General features: G+C 37.2%; 1 protein-coding gene and 1 long non-coding RNA gene across 2 annotated transcripts in view; one reads left to right on the plus strand and one right to left on the minus strand.

The window, feature by feature from the left end:
• Positions 1-4,650: 4,650 nt before the first annotated feature.
• Positions 4,651-19,713, minus strand: LOC149131324 (uncharacterized). The gene is made up of 2 exons (XR_016238084.1): positions 19,514-19,713; positions 4,651-5,748 (listed from the first exon to the last, which is right to left on the minus strand). It is a non-coding gene; the product is annotated as an uncharacterized LOC149131324 (long non-coding RNA).
• The window catches only part of LOC106884220 (uncharacterized), a 122,545-nt gene continuing 108,999 nt past the window's right edge, over positions 10,643-24,188 (plus strand). Inside the window, exons 1-3 of the mRNA XM_089340306.1 lie at positions 10,643-10,971; positions 20,854-20,946; positions 23,867-24,097. Of these exons, the coding sequence (XP_089196432.1) occupies positions 20,865-20,946; positions 23,867-24,097 (313 nt within the window). The 5' untranslated portion in view covers positions 10,643-10,971; positions 20,854-20,864. The remainder of the gene's footprint in view (positions 10,972-20,853; positions 20,947-23,866; positions 24,098-24,188) is intronic.

Here is a 24,188-nt window from a genome sequence, read left to right on the forward strand (position 1 = left end):
CTTGTTTGCATATATACATACATACATATATATGTATATATATTCATACATACATACATACATACATACATGTCATCATGACATTGACCAATGAGGCATGATGTTGCTAGGATACTATATAATGAGATCCATTAAAAGGATAACTCTGAGGCCAAAGAAATAAGAATTTATAGTATGGTAGAAGCCATAGCCACTCAATAAAAAAAGAGTACTGGTGGAATGTCCCAGTGAAAACCTCAATAAAATATAATCACAATAGACCTGACATAGTAATTTGGGACAGAGAAGAGAAAATGTGTACAGTTGTAGAAATCAACTTGATGATGATGGCAGCAGATGTTAACAGGAAGTTAAAGATCAGTGAAAAAGAAAATACCTACTCTGCACTACTGAGGTATTTACAGTTACTCAATCCAAATTACAAGTTCAGGTTTATACCTGTAATTATTAAACTTGAAAAATTAGGCTTCTCAAAACCAGAAAAGAGAAAGCTGATTTGAAGATTACAGATCCAAGCTGTCACTGGAACTAAAAATCTGTAAAACTTTCCAGAAGTTTATTGTGTAAGTATATATGAGAATGTCTAGACATGCAACTATTCGTATGAGAAGACACACATAAAACAAAACACCAACCTACACATAATACATACATACAAAAATACCCTGTTGATGTTGTTGAAATTCCAATATGTATATTTATATTTGTGTGTATACACATACACACACACACACACACACACACACACACACAGACACACACACACACACACAGAGGCAGACAGACAGACAGACAGGAACCATTCTTTCTCTAAAAACCTATTAGGACACATTAGATAAGATAGTGCTAGAAAGATTATGTTTGAAGGAAAATAGACAAGATGATCAAGAGTGGAATACACTTGATCAAAGGCCTGCTTGATAAGGTCTGACTTAGGGCTAAAAAATGCAATGGTAATGAGATAATGATGGAGCCTCTATGTGGTTGCTTGACATGCTAAAAATAACAACAAAATCTACATTATATATTAAGCCGTGATTAAAGAGGAAGATGAATTTAACAGTTTGTGGTATTTGTCTGTTGTGTGGTGTAACTGGTAGAAGCACTTTGAGGTTAAAATGGATGGGAATGTAATGGCTAGAATGTCTTTGATGGCTTTCTGTTACAGTGCATGTCATAGTTAGAACACTTTGATCATAAGTCTTGTTTGAACAGGAATGTCCTGGGGTTAAAGAATAAGAACCTTTATGATTTACATCAATAAAGAATATGAAAGAAAGGAAGGTTGAGAACCACATGAACAGATAAAGCTTGACTGTGTTCTAAAATAATAAACATATCTGCACATGCATAATGCAAGGTCATCAGCATAGAAGAGGTGATGCATCAGTCAGTGTACATTATTATTGCAGCAATGAAACAAGTGGATCACGTATTGAAGCTGCAGAAATGTTAAGAAAGAAAATAATTAATAAACAGAAAGAGATAGACAACAGCAGAAACTGCAGGTCCAATTATATATATATAATGCAAATACTATGGACATTTTTACTCCTCCCCTCACTTAGCGGTCATTCTAATAGTTCTTTTATCTTAATAACGGTCAACCACACAGTAATTTCCCTTTGTTTAATGGTTATTTTCATAGAAATTTTCAATGGCCAGATAACTGAAGAGATGGTGGCGTGGGTTTCCACCCTGACATCGAAAACTCAGAGTTTTATCATGGCTACTGAATAATTGTCACATATTATTTACAGATAAATTGCTCTATTTACATTATATCGAGGTCTCTTTCTTACTTTTGTTGTTTTACCTTATCTATCAAGATACATGTATATATATATATATACATGTATATATCTATATATATGTATGTATATAGTAAACCCAATAATTGAAATAAATTCAAATATCTTAATTTTCGTATAAAAATTATTATTGCTTTGATGGCCCAATAGATAAGAGTGTTTAGAAATAATAACAAAATACCCTAGTAGAGGTTTCAAATCTCTGCCAGAAATTACAAGATGTCTTATTAAATATTTTTATCAGCAAAAAGATTGTGTGTGAAGAAGGGAGTCATAAAACAGCCTTGACATAGTAACCAAATCTCATTCAACTCTTTGTAGTAAGCCCAGTAATTGAAATAAATTTAAATATCTTCATTTTCGCAGTAGAATTGTTGTTGCTTTGGTGGCCTAACAGGTCAGGATGTTTAGAAGTGGAGGTTTCAAATCTCTGCCAGAAATTACAAAAGACATTATTAAATACTTTTATTTGAGCAACCAAATTTCACTCAATAAAAATATTGTGTGTGTGTGTGTGTGTGGGGGGGGATTTATAGTAAATACAATATTTGAAGTAAATTTAAGTATCTTAATTTTATCATAAAAATTGTTGCTGCTTTGGTGGCCCAGTTGGTAAGGGTGTTTAAAAGTAGTAACAAGACACAAGCAGAGGTTTCTAATCTCTGCCATGAAATACAGGGGGTCTTATTAAACATTTTCATTTTTTATCTCTAGAGATAAAAAAAAAAATGAAAATTTTTAGTAAGACCCCTTAGTGCAGGCCCTGGGCAGGATTGAACCCTGCCCAGGATGTTCAATGTGGCTGTTTGTGTCTCTACCCACGAGACCACCAAGACACCCAGCATTAATGTAGTAAATTAAGAGATATTTAAATCTATCATTGCTAAAGATAAAAAAAAAACAAAAATTAGTAAGTAGGAATTTAATGCACTGGGAGAGGGTTTCAATCTGTAACTCTTCCAAGGAATTACAAGAGCAGTGGAGTGCGGGGAGTAAATATTTTATTTAAAAAAATTTCAAATTTTTATAAACACCAAGGATAGTGCTTCTGGAAGGGATTGAACCTTGCTCAGGATCTGTAATACAGCATGTGCAATTACCCACATGGCCACAAATACAACAACACTAAAAGCAGGCAAAAAAGAAGTTATTTAAATTGATTTATATATCATATACATACATACATATATATATATATATATATATATATAGATATATATAGATATTGGGCCTCACCGAGGCGATGACTACTGACCGAGACCTTTGGAAATGTGCTGTGCGTGAGAAGACCCGGCAAGCCAAGTAAGATCGTTGCCAGTGCCCCTGGACTGGCTCTTGTGCGGGCGGCACATGAGATGCACCATGAGATGCGTCCCGTCCAGCTGGGGAACACATACGACATTGAAACCGGGAAGCTGGGCCCATGAGCCTGGCTAAACTTTAAAAGGACGCATTTGTGGAGGTGCAATGGCCCAGTGGTTAGGGCAGTGGACTTGTGGTCGGAGGAGTGCGGTTTTGATTCACCAAAGCAAGCTAATGATGTCTGTTTGATGGTCCAGTGCTGGTGTCATCTGGTAAGTCAATTACAGTGGATGTATGCATCAAGCAATTGGATGAAATGATGAGTGAATTTGCAATTAAACAACTGTGATTGGTCAGTAGAGACAGGCCAATTCTCTTGCAAAACAATGCTCGACTACATGTTACACAAAGTATGCTACTCAAGTTACAGGAACTGAACTTGGAAGTACTCTGTCATCTACCATATTCACCAGACCTTGCACCAAATGACTATCATATTTTCCAGGCATTAGACAACTTTTTACAAGGAAAAAACTTGCAAAAGCAGCCTTTCATGATTTCATTACTTTTTGTTCTCCAGAATTCTTCGCTGCTGGCATAAATAAGCTACTGATAAAATGGCAAAACTGTGTTGATAATTTAAGTGCACACCTTGATTAGCTGCATTGTTTTTTGCTGAGATAAAGTAAAATAAACTTTCAGTTCAAAATTGGACATTTCATTCTTAATGACCTGATATATACATATATATGCATATTTATGGTTCCAATGTACAAAAAACAAAAGACAGAGACAAGTGTGGGAACAACAAACAAGGTATATTAGTTTGAGGCTCAGGAAAAATGGAGAAGTCTTTGATGTTTTGAGCCTATGCTCTTTGACAGAAAGGGATAAGGGGAAAAAATGGAGAGAAGGAAACAAAATGGGGAGAGAAAAAAGAATGTGTCAGGATTAATAGCTCCACTTGTTGAAAAGACCAGAAGGAAGAGGTCAATGGAGGGAGTGATAACAATGACCTGGCTAAACTGGTGTGTGTGTATGGGAAGATGGTGTGTGTGAGTGTATATGTGTGTGTTGGTGAGTGCATGTGCATGTATATGTGGGCGAGCATAATATTATGTGAGCTTGTATGTATGTGTGCATGTGGGAGTGTGTGAGGCAGTGTATAGTATGTGTGTGAGGTTATGTGTGTTTGTATATATATATATATATATATATATATATATATATATATATATATATATATATATATATATATATATATATCTTTTAGATTTTAGCCAATTGACTGTAGACATGTTAGGGCACTGCCTTGAAATTTTAGTTGAATGTATCGACACACATAGATGTATAGTGTAGGTCATGATAGGGTAGAAAACTTGTGTACTTCCAATGCAGCACTCAACACAAACTCCTGGATTCTTCAAATGAAATCTTGAAAAAATTGAAAGTCCACTGATGCAGAAATTCAAAATACATCACTGGCAAAACCAATGTGTGAGTCTTATGAAGAGTAATGTAAGTCAGAAGACAAAGAATGAGTTTAGAACATCTTTATTGTTAGTTACAATTGTTTTGGTAGCATTCCGTTTCCATCACCATTGTATATAATTGATTTCATGTGAAAAGCAATGAAATATTTGTGGTTGATTGTTTTGGAGTGACACCTCATTAGACTGACATCATAATACATGCTCTTACATTGCGTAACAAACATGCATTTTATGTTGTTTATTTAGGGAGGAATCAATAAGTACATTTGATAAGAACATTTTGTGTGAGGTTCAGTGAATGCAGAGAGTATTCTACTGAACCTCTTCATTCAGTCCATCTATTTGGCAAAATCTCATCAAAGTAAGCTGTTATTATGATAATGCTAGAAATATAACTCTACACCTTCAAAGTTCTCTTGAAGCCATTACATGACAGATTGTCACAGTTAAATAGGACCAATTACAGTATTATTGAACAAGAACAATCGAATTAATCCTTTTGATGATAAGCCATACCATACTGTAACTCCTGGTAAATTAACATGATGTTCCTTTGTAGTATGGGGATCCTAAGGTCCCCAGTAAGTGAAATTGTGATAGTTAATTGAGTTATTTAATTTGAATGTAACCATATTACCCAAAACAAAATTTTGTTGGAAAGTATGCATCTTCTACACATCTTGCCAAGTTCCACATGCAAAACTTGACTCTTTGGTTTGGATTATCATCACTGAAAGTGTGGACTATTCTTGGAATGTAACTTTTCCCACAACAGACTTTCAAAATGGGATAGAAGTTTGATTTCGAAGTTCCAAACTCAAGATTCACTTGCCACACAGATTTTCTTGTACTCTGACAATGTTTCTTGTACTCTTAGTACTTTTCCTTGCTTTGTGAGGTTCATTAAAGTCAGTGACCTTCCAGAACATTCTTAGCTGACATTCTGAACGGTTCCATCTGCTTCAACCATCTGTAATTTGAGAGATGACAAGTCACACAAGTGGATCTGTTTCAAACTCCTTCCTAAACTGTCTTTGCATTTTCACTACCTTTTCACTACCTTTTCAAACTTCCATTTTAGAATAAATCTCCGATGTTAAAACTTTAGTTTGGCTTTCTTCATTATTTTGATTGGGTTAAAGCTAAAAGACAAAAAGAAAATTGAGTCATTAGCTGTTAAATTGTGCATACATTGTTTGGAACCACCACCTGCTCCACCTACTCCTCCTGCTCCTCCTGTTCCCCCTGCTCCCCCTCCCCCTCCTGCTCCCATCCTGCTCCCATCCTGCTCCTCCAGCTCCTCCTGCTCCCCTCCTGCTCCTCCAGCTCCTCCTGCTCCCATCTGCTCCTCCTGCTACTCCTGCTCCCCTCCTGCTCCTCCAGCTCCTCCTGCTCCTCCTGCTCCCCTCCTGCTCCTGCCCCCCCGCCCCTTCTCCGCCACCCCTCACCACCTCCTCCTCACTGCCCCTCCCCCTCCTCCCCTCCGTAGTGGAGGTGGTTGCTCTGAGAGTGTAGCAACTAGAGTAAGAATACCCAGGGCAAAGTTCAAGGAGCTCCTACCTCTGCTGGCAACTAAAGGCCCCTCACTCAGGGTGAAAGGTAGACTGTATGATGCATGTGTGCAAACAGCCATGCTACATGGCAGTGAAACATGGGCCATGAAAGCTGAGGACAAGCATAGGCTGGAAAGAAATGAAGCTAGTATGATTCGCTAGATGTGTAATGTCAGTGTGCATACACGACAGAGTGTAAGCGCCCCGAGAGAAAAGTTGAGCATAAGAAGCATCAAATGTGGTGTGCAAGAGAGACGACTGAGCTGGTATGGTCATGTATTACCTATAGATGAGGACAGCTGTGTGAGAAAGTGCCACTCCCTAATTGTAGAAGGAAACTGGAAGAGGTGGACCCAGGAAGACATGGGATGAGGTGGTGAAGCATGACCTTTGAACATGGGCCTCACAGAGGCAATGACAGGAGACTGGGACCTTTGGAGATATGCTGTGATTGAGAAGACCTGACAACTAAAGTGAGATCGCATCTACGCACGTCCAGCCCTGTTAAGAATATTCCTGATGCGTTGAATGATATGATATACTTGAGAAGACCTGTTGAGTCAAGTGAAACCAATATCGTAGCTGGGGTCGGTGCCCCTTGGCTGGCTCCCATGCTGATGGCACATAAAAAGTACCATCCGAACGTGGTTGATGCCAGGTCCGCTTGACTGGCTCCTGTACTGGTGGCACATAAAAAGCACCATCCAAACATGTTTGTTGCCAGGCCTGCCTTACTGGCTCTGGTGCTGGTGGCAAGTAAAAAGCACCAACCGATCGTGACTGACGCCAGTAGCCCCTGACTGGCTCCTGTGACGGTGGCACATAAAAAGCACTGTCAGAATGTGATCATTGCCAGGCCTGCCTTACTGGCTCCTGTGCCGGTGGATCATAAAAAGCACTTACTATACTCTTGGAGTGGTTGACATTAAGAAGGGCATCCAGTTGTAGAAACTCTGCCAGACCAGATTGGAGCCTGGTGCAGCTGCTGGCCCTCCAGACCTCAGAAAACCATCCAACCCATGCCAGCATGGAAAACGGACGTTAATCGATGATGGAGATGATGATGATGATGATGATGATGAAACAAGTGACTTCAAAGTTTTGGCCTGCTAAGCCATCATTGGAAACTTTGAAGTCATTGTCAACAACATTCATGTTTAAGAATAATAAATTTTTAGTCTACAAAAGTATAGCATAATCCATCAGATTAATGTAATATTGGTTTTATAATAATTGAACATAAAAACAAATATCATATATATACATATATATATATATATATATATATATATATATATATATATATATATATATATATATATGTATGTATGTATAATTGTAATCATACAAGAATGAGGGGTAAAAAAAGACTTTGTACCTAATTTTCAGCACAAGTTCATTTAATTAAATCACATCTCTCAATCTTTTCCCTTTTTTTATCTAGATATTTAAATATACATTTGTTAGATTTATTATCAGAGAAATCAGTAGAGATAAGAAAACCTTTGACTCTCGTGAAGAGCTGTTATCTTTTTGCTTCTTTTTGGTGAGGAATAAGGATAATTGTGGTGGTGATGATGGTGATGGTGTTGGTAGTGATAGTGGTGATCGTGTATGTGTGTGTGTGCGTGTGTGGACCAATCAGATATTTAATGAGATAAATGATTTTTTTCACTTAATCTGTGTCCATTTGTGAGTTTATTAACTATCTCAGTGTGTCAACGTGTCTGGCTGTCTATGTGTCTATGTGTATTTGTTTATGTAGCAAAGTCTTTCTCTCCCTCTTTCTCCTCTTTTATCTTCTCTGTCACATTATTTTCTTTATCAAACATCAGTTTATCATTCTGCCCATCTGCCTGCCTGCCTGCCTGCCTGTCTATTTGTCTGTCTGTTTGTCTGCTGGTTTTTATGTATGTCTCCCTGTTTGCTTGTCTCATCAATCTCTTTCACTTGTTTCACTCATTAGACTGTGGCCATGCTGGGGCACTGTCTTGAACTTTTAGTTGAATGAATCAACCCCAGTACTTATTTATTTTTCAAACCTGGTATTCATTCTATTGGTCTCTTTTGCTGAACCTCTAAATTACAGGGTCATAAACACACCAACACTGGTGATTGGGGGACAAATACAGACATAAAGACACACACATACACATTTACACACACACATTTACACACACACATACACATATGACAGGCTTCTTTCACATTATTTACATTCGACGGATATGTGTCCTCATCTTGTTTGTTGTTAACGCAACATTTCGGCTGATATACCCTCCAGCCTTCTTCAAGTGTCTTATTCCTAAGGTATTTTTCGATTAGTGTTCAGATCACTGCTTGGAATCGAACTCGGAATCTGGTGGTTAGTAGTCTGTGCTCTTAACCACAACGCCATATGCCTGTGGGCAATTATGGAGTGAATTTTAGGGTTTATAAATCTAATATTTTTCCTATCCTTCCTTAATACCAGTTCCCATATGCTGCTCATATCAGCACTCGGTCTCCTTAGGAGGTTGTTGTGTCCTAGCATATGTACTGCTTCTTTTAGTTTTCGTATTTTCCAGTGGTGTACTCGGTCTAATATTTTGACTTCATCCCACAGGGGGAGGTGGTCTCCATTTTTCCTTACATGATCAGCTATACCCGATTTATCAATATCTCCTCGTGTCACAGCTTTGCGATGTTCCTCTACCCTTATTTTGAGGGAGTGGCATGTTTCGCCTTTGTATAACCTACCACAACTGCATGGGATGGAGTACCCGCAGTCTTTGGTCATATTCTCTTCTATTGGTGGTTTTACTCAAAGAAGATATTTGCGAAGTGTTGTATTACTTTTGAATACTGTCCTTATGTCATATGGGCCGCATATCTTTTGTATCTTTTCAGAGAGGCCTTTCACATAGGGTAGACAGACTGTGGACAGTTCATTGACCTCATCCTCTCTCTTCTTCATAATTGGAGTGGATAGCATACTTTTGGGGTAGTTGTTGCTTAACAGATCGTTATTGAGCCTGATCATTTCTTTGTGGTGTGTATCACGATCACCACTTATATTCTCTGTACGATGTTTTAGGCACTGAGCAATCCCTCTCTTGGTACTAGATACTTGGTACTAGAAAAAACAAAACCTGCTAAACAAAACATCACTAAGGAAGAAAAGTTCGCTATCAAAAGACTACAGAGTGATAATTCCATCATAATACTTCCAGCAGACAAGGGAAATGTTACAGTAATGATGGACAAGTCTGATAACTCTGAAAAGTTGGCAAGTCTTATAAATGATGGTAGCTACAGCAAAGTAAAGAAAGACCCTACTTTGAAAACAGAGAGGAAGTTGTCACATATCTTGATCAAGAACAAGGATCACTTTACACCAATGAAGTACAGACAACTGACTCAACACCACAGTAAACTACCACACATGTACGGTCTCCCTAAGATTCACGAGGATGGTATTCCATTAAGGCCTATAATGTGCAGATATGAGTTGCATATGGGAACCAGTATTAAGGAAGGATAGAAAAATATTAGACTTATAAGCCCTAAAATTCACTCCATAATTGCCCACAGGCATATGACGTAGTGGTTAAGAGCACAGGCTACTAACCACAAGATTCCAAGTTCGATTCCAAGCAGTGACCTGAACACTAATAATAATATTAATAATAATGATCATAATAATAATAATAATAATAATAACAACAACAACAACAGTATCGAAAAATACCTTAGGAATGAGAACCCAGGTTTGAAATTTCCCCAAGACACCTGAACAACAGACAAGATGAGGACAAATATCCATTGAATGCAAATAATGTAAATAATTTCTCATTTCTTAAATATAGAAGGCTTCTTTCAGTTTCCATCTATCAAATCTACTCACAAAGGTCTGAGGCTATAATAGAACGCGCTTGCCCAAGGTGCCATGAAGTGGGACTGAACCCGGAACATGTGTTTGGGAAGCAAGCTTCTTACGACACAGCCACACCTGTACTTATAGCGTATTACTATATATGTCTGTCTATCTACATTTGTCTGTTTAGCTGCCCAATTATCTATCTATTTGTCTGTCTGTTTATCTATCTGTCAGACTATCTCAGTCTGTCTACCTCTCTGTCTATATTTGTCTATCTAGCTGTCCAATCTGTCTGTGTATCTATCAGTCTGCCCATCTGCTTATTTATGTATGTATGTATGTATTTATCTATCTATCTGTCTGTCTGTCTCTCTGCCTGTCTGTCTCTCTGCCTGTCTGTCTCTCAGCCTGTCTGTCTATCTATTTATCTATCTATCTGCCTGTCTCCCCATCTTTCTATTTATTTACCATTGCTTTCTGTTTATTCCTCCTCCTCCTCCTCCTCCTCCTCCTCCTCCTCCTCCTCCAGAAATCATAATAACCAGTTCAACAATCAGTTTGTGTTCTTCCCTTTTTCTTCTTCTTTTTTTTATCACATTTCTATTGAACTGTAAATTATAACTTAATTGCAAACTTTGATCTTATAAACAGTGGGTCTAATAGTCTGGTCTCTCTCTTTTCCTCTCTCTTTCTCTCCCCCTCTCTCTCTTTCTCTTGCTCCGTCCCTCTCTGTCCCCTCTTTGTGCCTGTGTGTATCTGTCTCATTCCATACCTCCACCTCTCTCTCTCCTTCTCTCTGTTTCTCATCTTCATGTCATCCTCTCTGTCAATCAACCTTTCTCTGTATTTTACATACAAGTATTTATTTTTTCTTTCTTTCTTCCTCTTTTCAACAAGATTTCATATTTTTTAAAAAATTCATTTTTCACTAGTTTACCTGGTGTGCAATACAGGTGAGTTGAGCTAATAATAATGCTTTATGACATGTATAAATGTATGTGTATGTGCATACACACACACACAAGTACACACACACACACACACACACACACACACACACACACACACACACATACACATACACACACACGAGTGCACACACACACACGTGTATGTGTGTGAGCATGTACCCACATATCATATATACATACGGCAACATACCCACATATATATATTACATAAATACATATGTAATATTATTACAAATTTGGGATTTTACCAATAGAACCACAACTCCTATTTCAGGATAACCTTATTTGTATGGAATACACATAGAAAATTATATCCAATAAAATAATATAAGCATTTAAAAAAAACCTACTATAAAATCCAATAAAATTATTTGAAAAAATATTTGAAAAAATATATATAACTAAGTAAGTTATATATATTTTTTCAAATAATTCTATTGTATTTTATAGTAGGTTTTTTTTAAAAGCTTATATTATTTTATTGGATATAACTTTTTATGTGTATTCTATACAAATAAGATTATCCTAAAATAGGAGTTGCGGTTCTATTAGTAACATCCTAAATTTGTAATAATATTATAAATGATACTGTTTACATTGGATTAGTAAAGTGTAAACGAGTAAATGTCCTGATAACCTTGAATTCCCTAAGATTTTATAAATACATACATATATATATATATATATATATATATATATATATATATATATATATATATATACATACATATATGCACATATGTACACGCATATATAGGTATTATAGGTAGATATATATATGTATGTATGTATGTATGTATGCATCTACCTATATTCATATATACATACATACATACATACACACACACACACACACATATGTATACTTATATACATATATACACATACACACACATGCACTCACACACACATATATATATATTTACTTACATATGTATATATATTTATATATATATATATATATGTATATATTTAATCTCAGATGTTAAAAGATGATGATGATGATAATATATACATATACATATACATATACATACATATATATATATGTATATATATATATATATATATACACACATACGTACATATATATAACATATACATACCTATATGTATATGTATATATCTATATACATATATATGTATGTATATATGTATGTATGTATATATACTCTCACATGCATACATGCAAGCACACGAACACAGACCATAAGAGAGGAAGAAAAAGTAGAGAAATATTTCTGCCTTTTCGCTCAACATTTTCTTTTCTACATTATTTACATTATTTACATTCGACGGATATTTGTCCTCATCTTGTTTGTTGTTAACGCAACGTTTCAGCTGATATACCCTCCAGCCTTCTTCAGTTGTCTTGGGGAAATTTCAAACCTGGGTTCTCATTCCTAAGGTATTTTTTGATGTTATTATTATTGCTATTTTTATTATTAGTGTTCAGGTCACTGTTTGGAATCGAACTCGGAAGGCTGGAGGATATATCAGCCGAAGAAGGCTGGAGGGTATATCAGCTGAAACGTTGTGTTAACAACAAACAAGATGAGGACAAATATCCATCGAATGTAAATAATGTAAATAATGTACAGAATTCCTCATCTCTTAAATATAGAACTGTACTTTCTTTTCTGTTTTGTTATATGTCTCTCTTTCTGTCTATCTCTCCCATCTCTCTCTCTCTCTCCTCTCTCTCACTCCCCCTCACTCTGTCAAATCTTTCTTTACAAACTCTCTTTAATAATATCAGAATATCTGTGACCAGAAACAGAATTATGCCTGTTGATGGTTTTCAGAAAAGTAATAATGAAAAGTATTGCTCCTAGAACATCTTGCATCATCCCTCTGTACATAGCCTCTTCACATGCTAGAAATAGCAGTCAATTGATTGCTATTCTGAGGGTGGAAAAAAGAAAGATTCATTATTTCGCATAGACTGAGATGTAACAAAAATTGTTTTCATTAAATTTTATTAATTGCTGATAATTGTTATTGTTGCTATTGTCATTCAACCCTTTCGCATTCAAACTGGCCACATCCAGCCCGAATATTCTCCCTGTTTTATGTTCAAACCAGCCAGATCTGGTTTCTCACACTTTACCCTACAATGTCATTCTAAAAATATGCAATCACACCACCAAAATCTCAAAGCTATAAGAAAATACATGATTAATTAAAAACAGGGAGATTAAATAAGCATTATAATTGATAAAGTAATCTCACTACTAAAGGGTTAAATCAAGGTGGCTGATTAACATAATCGGTAGAGCAACAAGTTTAATACTCCAGTTTTGTTTTCTTTTATGTTTTGAGTCCAAATTCTTCTAATGACAACTTTATCTTTCATAAGTGGAATGGGGTGAATGGGTGGGGTCAATTCACTTGACTACCCTCCCCTCTACCACCTCCATCACCATCAGAAAAATCTTCACTAATTTTGTTATCAATTGATATTAATTTCTGTATTGATGCTTGCATCATTGTTGTTGTTGCTGTCAACCGATATGTAACACTGAAGATGTCCTCTAAGGTTTTATACATCATCATCATCGTTTAACGTCCGCTTTCCATGCTAGCATGGGTTGGACGATTTGACTGAGGACTGGTGAAACGTGATGGCTACACCAGGCTCCAATCTGATTTGGCAAAGTTTCTACAGCTGGATGCCCTTCCTAACGCCAACCACTCTGAGAGTGTAGTGGGTGCTTTTACGTGTCACCGGCATGAAGGCCAGTCAGGCGATACCGGCAACGACCGCTCTCAAAATGGTGTATTTTATGTGCCACCCGCACAAGAGCCAGTCCAGGGGCACTGGCAACGATCTCGCTCGAATGACCTTACACATGCTGCGGGCACAAGTGCCAGAAAGGCGACGCTAGGCACAGGTGCCATCACGATTTCGCTTGCTCCAACAAGTCTTCGCAAGCTGAGTTTTGTATCCAATGAAGGAGACGACGTTGGCATGGGTGCCAGTCGTTGAATTTAGTTCGATTTTGATTTCACTTGCCTCAACAGGTCTTTGCAAGCGGAGTTTAGTGTCCAGTGAAAGAAAGGTACGCATAAGTGGGCTGGCTACACCCCTGGCAGAGGCCTTGGATTTAGGTCTCACTTGGCTTGCCGGGTCTTCTTACACATAATGAATATCTCTAAACTTTACTATTCTAGTGAACAAAACTAGTGAACTGTACCAGTAAATTTTATACTCTTTGGTGAACACGTACCTGTATATTTTATATTCCCAGAGAACCCATATATTTTTATATTCCTGGTGAACCCATATATTTCAGACCAATGGTTCCCAGCTAGGGTCCATGTAAGATTTTATTATCTCCCATAAATTGGTTATACTTCTACAATTCACAAAATATTTTAATACTTATTTTCATACAATTTCTAATAATATTTAATAATAAAAAAATATGATTTTCTTCAAACACTGAATGGCTAGGAGAGTTCATTCAAATAAAATAGGAATCAAAGGGGTCTATAGCCAAAAAAATGGTTCAGAAATACTGACAAGGAACATACATACTTTACTCCCTTAGGGAACATTTATGTTTATATTCCCAGTGAACATGTAAATTCTATACTCCTGGTGAACATGCATATTCTGTATTCCCTGTGAAAATGTATACTGTATAATCCCAGTGAACATGTATATTGTATATTCCTAGTGAACATATTTATTTTATACTCTCAATGAACATATATATTGTATATCCCCAATGAACATATACATTTTATACCTCTAGTGAACATGTACATTCCCAGTGAACATGTATATTGTATATTTCCAGTGAACATAGATTTTATACTCCTAGGGAACATCTATTTTGTACATTCCCTGTGAACCTGTATAATTTATATTTCCTGTGAACATGTATATTTTATATTCCCACTGAACATGTATATTTTATATTCCCACTGAACATGTATATTTTATGCTCTCAGCGAACATATACATATTTTATATTCCTGGTGAAGAAATAAATATTGTGACCACTTAGACCTTTAATTAAATGGTTCCCTGCTTATAAAATAAAATAATTATTAGAATCCAACAAAAGCCATTTCATATAGTTTTACAAACTGAGATAAATTTGTGTAATATTGGGAGATGAAAGTATAAATGATACTCCCTCTGTTACAGGGAGACAGTGAGGTAATGTATGCATACAAAAAACAGAAAGCAACAAATGAAACAAACCTTCCTTTTTTTCTCTCTGATGGAAACCTTGATACATCGAATTTCCCCTAGCATACAAAATTATTGAAGGTTGTGTAATAAGAAGTTTGCTTCCCGACACCATGGTTCTGGGTTCAGTCTCTCTGCATGACACTTTGGGTAAGTGTCTTCTTCTATAGCCTTAGCCAGACCAAAGCCTTGTGAGTGGATTTGGTAGATGGAAACTGAAAGAAGCTATCCATTGTATATGTATAATTCTATACATTCGCCCGATACTCAAAAAACCCTTTTTGTTTGTTATTTCCTTGTGTTTGTATATGTACTTTTGTTTGCCTTGCTCAGGGGCTTAATACCTTCAGCTTAAGCCCTTGGCCAAACTGGTTTCAAGTAGTGTTGGAGAGGATTGGGCGAAACTATGTGAACATTCTAGACTCCGACTGAAGAAGCAATTGGCTGCGAATGATCCGTGTATCTTGTTTTGTCCTGTTTGCCATTGTTGTGCTATCATCCTTTTCCTGCTTGTTGTGTTTTGACGATTTCAGTTTGTTGTTTTTTACCTTTCATATACATATATATATATATATATGAATATATGAGATGAGTGGTTAGTGACTGCTGAGGACATGTGTAAGCTTGCAAGGAATGAAGCAAGTATGCTCTGCTGGATGCGTAATGTCAGTGTGCATACATGACAGAGTGTAAGCACCTTGAGGGAAAAGTTGGATTTAAGAAGCATCAGATGCAAGAGAGATGACTGCGCTAGTATGGTCACATGTTACGAATGAATGAGGACAGCTGTGTGAAAAATCGTCACACCCTAGAAGTTGAGGGAACCTGTGGAAGAGGTAGACCCAGGAAAACCTGGGATGAGGTGGTGAAGCACGACCTTCGAACATTGGGCCTTACTGAGGCAATGACTAGTGACTGGGACCTTTGGAGATATGCTGTGCTTGAGAAGACCCAACAAGCCAAGTGAGACCATAGCTCATGGCTTATGCCAGTGGGTGTAATGAGCCCATTTATGAATACCCCTCATTCATTAGGCAATAAACCTTGCTTGTGAAAACATTGAGGCAAGTGAAATCAAAATCAAAATTACTGATGTGGCCGTTGACAGTACCGCCTGATTGGCACTTGTACCAGTGGAACGTTAAAAGCACATCCGAACGTGGGGTGTAACCGGCCCATTTATGAGTACTCCTCATTCATTGGACAATGAACTTTGCTTGCGAAGACCTATTGAGGCAAGTGTAAACAAATCAAAATCACTGATGTGACCGATGACAGTACTGCCTGATTGGCACCTGTGCCAGTGGAACATAAAAAGCACATCCAAGCATGATCGTTGCCAGGGCCACGGATTGACTCCCGTGCTGGTGACATTTGAAAGCACCATTTGAGCATGATTGTTGCTAGCGTCGCTTTACCAGCACATGTGCTGGTGGTACGTGAAAAACAACATTCGAACGTGGTCGTTGCCAGTACCAGCTGACTGGCCCTCGTGCTGGGGGCATGTAAAAGCACCCACTACACTCTTACAGTGGTTGGCGTTAGGAAGGGCATCCAGCTGTAGAAACTTTGCCAGATCAGATTAAGTCTGGTGCAGCCTCTGGCTCACCAGTCCTCAGTCAAACTGTCCAACCCATGCCAGCATGGAGAGCGGACATAAAATGATGATATATATATATATATATATATATATATATATATATATATACAACAGGCTTCTTTCAGTTTCCGTCTACCAAATCCATTCACAAGGCTTTGGTCAGCTCGAGGCTATAGCAGAAGACATTTGCCCAAGGTGCCACGCAGTGGGACTGATCCTGGAACCATGTTGTTGGGAAGAAAGTTTCTTATTACATAGCCAGACCTGAATATAAATAATCTAATAAAATAAATGATAATATTAATAAGGTGACAAGTTGGCAGAATCATTAGTATGCTGGGCAAAATGCTTAGCAGCACTTCATCTGCCTTTATGTTCTCAGTTCAAATTCCACCGAGGTCAACTTTGCCTTTCATCCTTTCGAGGCTGATAAAATAAGTACCAGTTGAGCACTGGGGGTCAATGTAATCGACTTACACCCTCTCCACAAATTGCTAACCTTGTTCCAAAATTCAAAATCATTATCGGTTTCAAATTTAGATGGTGGTGAGCTGGTAGAGTCATCAGCATGTTGTGAAAAATGCTTGGCACCATTTTGTCTGTCTTTATGTCCTGAGTTCAAATCCCACTGAGGTTGACTTTACCTTTCATCCCTCTGGTGGCAGGGAGCTTGATAAAATAAGTGTCAGTTAAGCACTGGGGTCGATGTCATTGACTTACCCACTGTGCCCAGAAATTGCAGGCCTTGTGCCAAAATTTGAAATCGTTATTCATAATATTAATAGTTAAATATTCTATTCTCTAATAAAATTATTTAATAAGCTTTAACAATTTCTTGCTTTATTAACTTTGTTACTGTTCTTGTTTAGCCCAAGGCCAATACTGAACAAGTAGGTCTAAAATCATCTAAAGTCATTAATTCAAACCAAATCAATCTCATCTTATTAGTGTTGGGGGCAGAAAAGAAAGAACCTAGAACAACAGTTTCTTATGGGTTCTTCCCATTTCTAAGAGTAAAATTGTAAGTGCTTAAAGTTTGAATTATTTCTAGCATGTTCAAGGATCAGAGAGTTGGCAGCTTTCTTCCTTGTGGAATGTGTAAGTGTGCAATACCTGCATGGTGTAAAATTTTTTTATTTGATAATGACATTTAAGTGATTTGATAATGATATTAAGATGATTTGATGATGAAGTTTAGGTGATTTAATAATGGTTTCAAATTTTGCCACAAGGGTAGTAATTTTGCGGGAGGGGATGAGTCAATCACATTGATCCCAGTGTTCAACTGGTACTTATTTTATCGACCCCAAAAGAATGAAAGATAAAGTTGACCTCGACAGAATTTGAACTCAGAACGTAGCAACAGATGAAGTACCATTAAGCATTTCTCCCGGCATGCTAACGATTCTGCCAGCCTGCCACCTTTAGGTAATTTAATGATGATATTAAGATGATTTACTAATGATATTAAGGTTATCTGATAATGATGTTTAGGTAATTTGATATTGATATTTAGGTGATTTGATAATGATATTTACATGGTTTGACAATAATATTAAGGTAATTTGATAATGATATTAAGGTGATTCAGTTATAACATTTACATGATTTAATGATGATGTTTTGGTGATTTGATTATGATATTAACATGAACCCCTATGTACTCCATTCTTCCTTCTTCATGTATTTGTTTTCTATCATACCCAGTACATGGATACTGTCTGTATCTTTGTATCCCCTACATTTTAGTTATATTAATTTCTAAGCCCTTGTACTTTCATAATAAGTAGTACTACTTCCTCAGATATAGCATCTTGGTCAGAAAGGAGCAAGATGCCTACAGAGTTTCTAAGGTGTTCCACTTGTTATTTAATAATGACATTTAGGTGATTTGATAATGGTGTTTACATGATTTCATAATCATGTTTATATGATTTGATAAAAATACTAAAGTGATTTGATAACACTGTTTTGGTAATTTGATAATAATTTGATTATGATGTTTAGGTGATTCAACAATGATATTTAGATAACTTGATAATTATCAAAATCACCTAAACATTTAATAATGGTGTTTAGGAGATTTTGATAATTTCATCATCATGATCATGATCGTCGTTGTCATTGTTATCGTCATCGCCATCATCATTGTCATCATCATCATCATCATCTTTGTTGTTGCTGTTGTTGTTGTCATTGTTTTCATCCTAATCCTTATCACTATAATCATCACAACCCACCTCCTCTTCCACTTCTTCCTTCTTCTCATCATAATCACCATCACCATCATCATTATAATCATTATCATCAACAACACTATTGTCATCATTCTTGCATCAAATTTCCCAATACTAGCATGGGTTGGAAGAGACATATAGTTACTATTTTATGGCTGGAGGCTTTTCCTGTCACCAACCTTTACTTGGTTATCAAATAACAAGTATGTATTTTTTATTCCCCTGGTCTTTACATATCAAAACCTATGAAACTATTGAGCTGTGTCATATGTGTGGGAATGAAATTCGCTAAGGGCATGCAAATCCAGTTTTTCAGGAGTATGCTCAAAGCATTCTCATTGCCCTCAAGAAATTTTAGTGGGTGCACTTGCACATTTTGTACCTCCTGTTCCTGAACCTCCGAGTTGCATGATGTATTGTTTACAGGAGACATAAAACTAATCTCATTGTTTTTGCTCAAATGGTGACAATATGAACACTTACGAAGGCGTCGAGCTGGTAGAAATGTTAGTACACCAGGCGAAATACTTTGTGGTATTTTATCTGTCTTTATGTTCTGAGTTCAAATCTGCCGAAGTCGACTTTGCCTTTCATCCTTTTGGGGTTGATGAATTAAGTACCAGTTGTGTACTGGGGTCAATCTAATTGACTGACCCCGCTCCTGAAAAATTTTGGCCTTGTACCTAGAGTAGAAAAGAATATGAACACTTATGGAAACAATATAGAAAATTCCCATGTGAATGTGTACATGTGTGCATGCACATGCAAAAACAAACACACATACATACACATAATTGGACAAAAACCAGACTCTCTTATATTAAGTAGCAGAGTGGATATATTATTTATATGGACTGGCAATATGATTCACCTATGATCCTATTCAAGTAAGTGGTGAGTTATCTTGCATGTCACGAGGAGAGTTATGTTTCCTGTCATGGCTTTCAGGCATTTTAACACATGACAATTTGAGAGAGTATTCTCCACTATGCCAAGTTGCAGCCTACTGGTAAATACATGAAACTTATATGTTAAGCATATGTGGTTGATAATGTTTGATGTTGATAATGTTTGATGTTGATAATGTTTGATGTTGATAATGTTTGAAGTATATGTGGTTGATAATGGTTGATGTTGGTAGATGATGCTAATAAGCCACAAAAATAACGAAATATCAATGTCAATTTCTCCTAAATGGAATTGGGGGTGAGTTATCTCATCTGTCCATGACTCTAAGGTGTTTTAATACCCTGTGCTTCAAGAGAGCAGTCTCCACCATGTCAAATTGCAGCCTACTGGCAGATGCACAAAGCATTTACATTAAGTATATCTAGATGATAATGTTTATAACAAATAGTTTATGCTACCAAATGGTTTCATGTTACAAAACCTTCCAAGTGTGGAAATGTAAATTAACAATCACTGGATGTGGCTGAATGGGAGAGTAATGAAAGAGTATAGCTTGAACTCTTTATTAGGGGAGTCCTGAAACCATCATATTTGGTTTATGAATCTCAGAAATAAAAAAAAAAATACTTGAAGGAAACTCATACAGCCAGAAATATACAGACAAAATACAGTTTAAAAAACAAACATTTGCACATTCAGATACTCTCACTCACACACACTCTCTCACACACACACTCTCATTCACACACTCATTCTCATTCATACACACCCACACTCATTCACACACATTCTCCCCCACATACGCACTCTCACTCAAGTACCCTTCCCTGAATTTACTGGTCTTGTGCCAAAATTTGAAACCAACATTATTATTATTATTATTGTTATTATTATTATTATTATTATTATTATAGATCTCCTTGACATGTTGTTTACAAACCGGAAAAGTGGGTCAGATTTCCTGCTATGGCCATTGATTTCTTTGTCACTGGTCATGTCACAGACAGGTGAGTTTCCTTAGCATACTCTTTACTCTCTTTACTCTGTTACTTGTTTCAGTCATTTGACTGCGGCCATGCTGGAGCACCGCCTTTAGTCGAGCAAATCGACCCCAGGACTTATTCTTTGTAAGCCTAGTACTTATTCTATTGGTCTCTTTTGCTGAACCGCTACGTTACGGGGATGTAAACACACCAGCATTGGTTGTCAAGCGATGTTGGGGAGACAAACACAGACACAAACATATACATACACATACAAGCTCGTCGAAACGCCGGTGTTAAAACGTGGGTAGCTGATGAAGTAGAATGTTCTCTATGTGGCTCGTGTGTTCTCGTCTACGTTTGTTTGCAATGTCCTGTACCCAGATATGCACCTATACTTACAGGTGGATGTCGGTATGCACATACCTGTACGTATATATGCATATACTCATTTACTTTTGTTTATATATATATATATATATATATATATATATATATATATATACATATATACGACGGTCTTCTTTCAGTTTCTGTCTACCAAATTCATTCACAAGGCTTTGGTTGGCCCGAGGCTATAGTAGAAGACACTTGCCCAAGGTGCCACGCAGTGGGAATGAACCTGGAACCATGTGGTTGGTAAGCAAGCTACTTACCACACAGCCACTCCTGCGCCTACACACTTCTTTCTGACTTCATTGTCTTCATCACCATCACCATCCAACCATTATCATTATTCTCATCATTACCACACGTAAGCATGCACAAACAGTGCTCACACAGAGACACACACACAAATATATACTCATGCATGTATGCACAAGCTGGATCATTGTTGAAATTGCAGTGTCATATTTCATCAGTTCAAAGAAATGCAATTTATGTCTGGCTGAAAAGTTTAACATTTTGATGCCATCCTTCAAGATGTTTAATAAAACAACTGAGCTTCTCTTTATGTGTTGGCATATGAACAAATACCAACAACAAAGATTTCAATAGCAGTCTGGAACTACAGTTCAAAGAGGTGCAAAATATATTCGGCCAAAAAATTGAAACATCTTGATGCTACTCTTCAAGCTGTTAAACAAAACAATTGAGTTTTTGTCTATGTGTAGGTATAGGAACAAATACAAAGTGTAAGAATTTCAATAATAGTCTGGATAACCACTGTACCATCACCTATAAAAGCATCCTTAACTACAGATAGATATAACATCAATACAGCAGTAGTTTTTCTGTCTATAGTTTTACATTGCATCCATAGTCACTATGAACAGTAGTCATTCCTCACTACAAGTATGGTAAAGACTGCCTTTGATCATGAATGACCATAGAATTGCACCTAGAAAGTTACCCTATGAGGCACAAGTCCCAGCAAGGTTGTTTATAGAACATGCATACCATCCTCTCCTCTCCATGCTACCAATGTTATCCAAGGGAAAGACAAAGGCCGATACAGCTTGGCACCTGTGATGTCGCAACTCATTTCTACAGCTGAGTGAACTGGATCAACGTGAAATAAAGTGTCTTGCTCAAGAACACAACACGCAACCTGGTCTGGGAAATGAACTCACTATCTCATGATTGTGAGCCCGATGCTCTAACCACTGAGCCATGCACCTTCACATGCTACAAATATAACTGACATGTAAAATGGCCATTTCTACAATCAATAACATGCTAGCTTCGTGTTGTTGTGGGCGCCAACCGTTATAACATGACCAAAGCTGACTAATAATGACTTAGACCAGTGGTTCTCAACTGGTTTTTACTTGGTGACCCTTTAGTTTACTATGTTACTCTGGTGGATGCCCCCAACCATTCAATATTCAAAATACTAATTCTATAGATACTTCCTTCAAAATTCCTATGTTGCTATTCACTTGGATATGTTGAACTATATCAAACATCAGAGAAAGAGACCTTGCAATACATACATTTAAATCAGAACTTTCAGTCAGTCTCTTTAGCTGAACCACCAAGTAGACATACCAACACCAGTTGTCAAGTAGTGTTGGGAGAGAGACACAAACACAAAGACACACGCACGTGCGCACGCACACACACACACACACACACGCGCACGCACGCACACACTAAACATATATATGATGGGCTTTTATGATGATGATGAGGATGAGGAGGAGGAGGCTAGTGATGAAGGTGATGATGTTGACGATAATGATGATGGAGATGATGATGGTGATGATGATGATGATGATGATTGTGGTGATGAAGGTGATGGTGGTGGTAATGATGACAATGGTGGTGATGCTGCTGCTGCTGCTGCTGTTGATGGTGGTGGTGATGATTGTGGTGATGATGGTAACAACGTTGATCATGACAATGATGATGATGGTCTTGGCGATGAAAACAGGTGATGGTAATGATTTTGGCAATGGTAGTGACAGTGATGATGATGACGATGACGACGACAATGATGATGACAACGATGACGATGAGACGACGATGATGAGGATAGTGATGACAGGTATCAACAACAATGACAACAACAAAAACAAAATTGAATGTTAACTATAAATGGAAACAAAATATGAGGTGGGTGTTGAAAAGTTTCTGGCTTTGGGAAAAAGAAAATACAGGAGGATCAGTTGATTATGATTTTATTCAACATATTCCCCCCTCAGATTCACACTATTATAGCAATGATCCTTCAGTTTTCCTAAGCCCTGTAAAAGAACTCAGAAAGTTGGGCCTCCAACCAGGGCTTTCTTTATACTCTTAAAGCCAAGAACTTTCCAGTGTCCCCTTGTAAATCTATGACAAATACCTTCCCTTCCTCACCTTTCCCATCTTCACCCTCCCCTCTCTTCTCCTCTCCCACCTGTCTCCTCTGCTCTCTTTTCCACTTTCCTTCCCTCTCCTCATTCTCTCTCTCTTTCTCTCCCTTTCTCTCAACCTCTTCTTTTCTGTATAATTTCAGTGGCGTATAACATCTGTGGACGTAGTTCTAAGTTGAGTATCACCAAGTCATTTGAAGCACACATAGAGGCAACTTTCTCGGACCAAAACATCAGCTTCTTAATAAAGGAATATTTCCAACCGACTGGAAGTATAGATGCTGTTGAATTAGGTGCTGTTATCCAGACAATCAATGGTGAAAAGATACAAGCCATATTCAACTACACGCACAATGAGCTTTTCTACATTGAAGGTACATGTACGGTTCATAAAACTGTGTAACAAAATTTCTTTTGTCTTTGGTCAGTAAGTGTTACTTCCTGTTTGCTTCTATCTAAAAATCA

Source organism: Octopus bimaculoides, chromosome 23, assembly GCF_046866305.1.
Source record: "Octopus bimaculoides isolate indiv1 chromosome 23, ASM4686630v1, whole genome shotgun sequence".
NCBI classification, from domain to species: domain Eukaryota; kingdom Metazoa; phylum Mollusca; class Cephalopoda; order Octopoda; family Octopodidae; genus Octopus; species Octopus bimaculoides.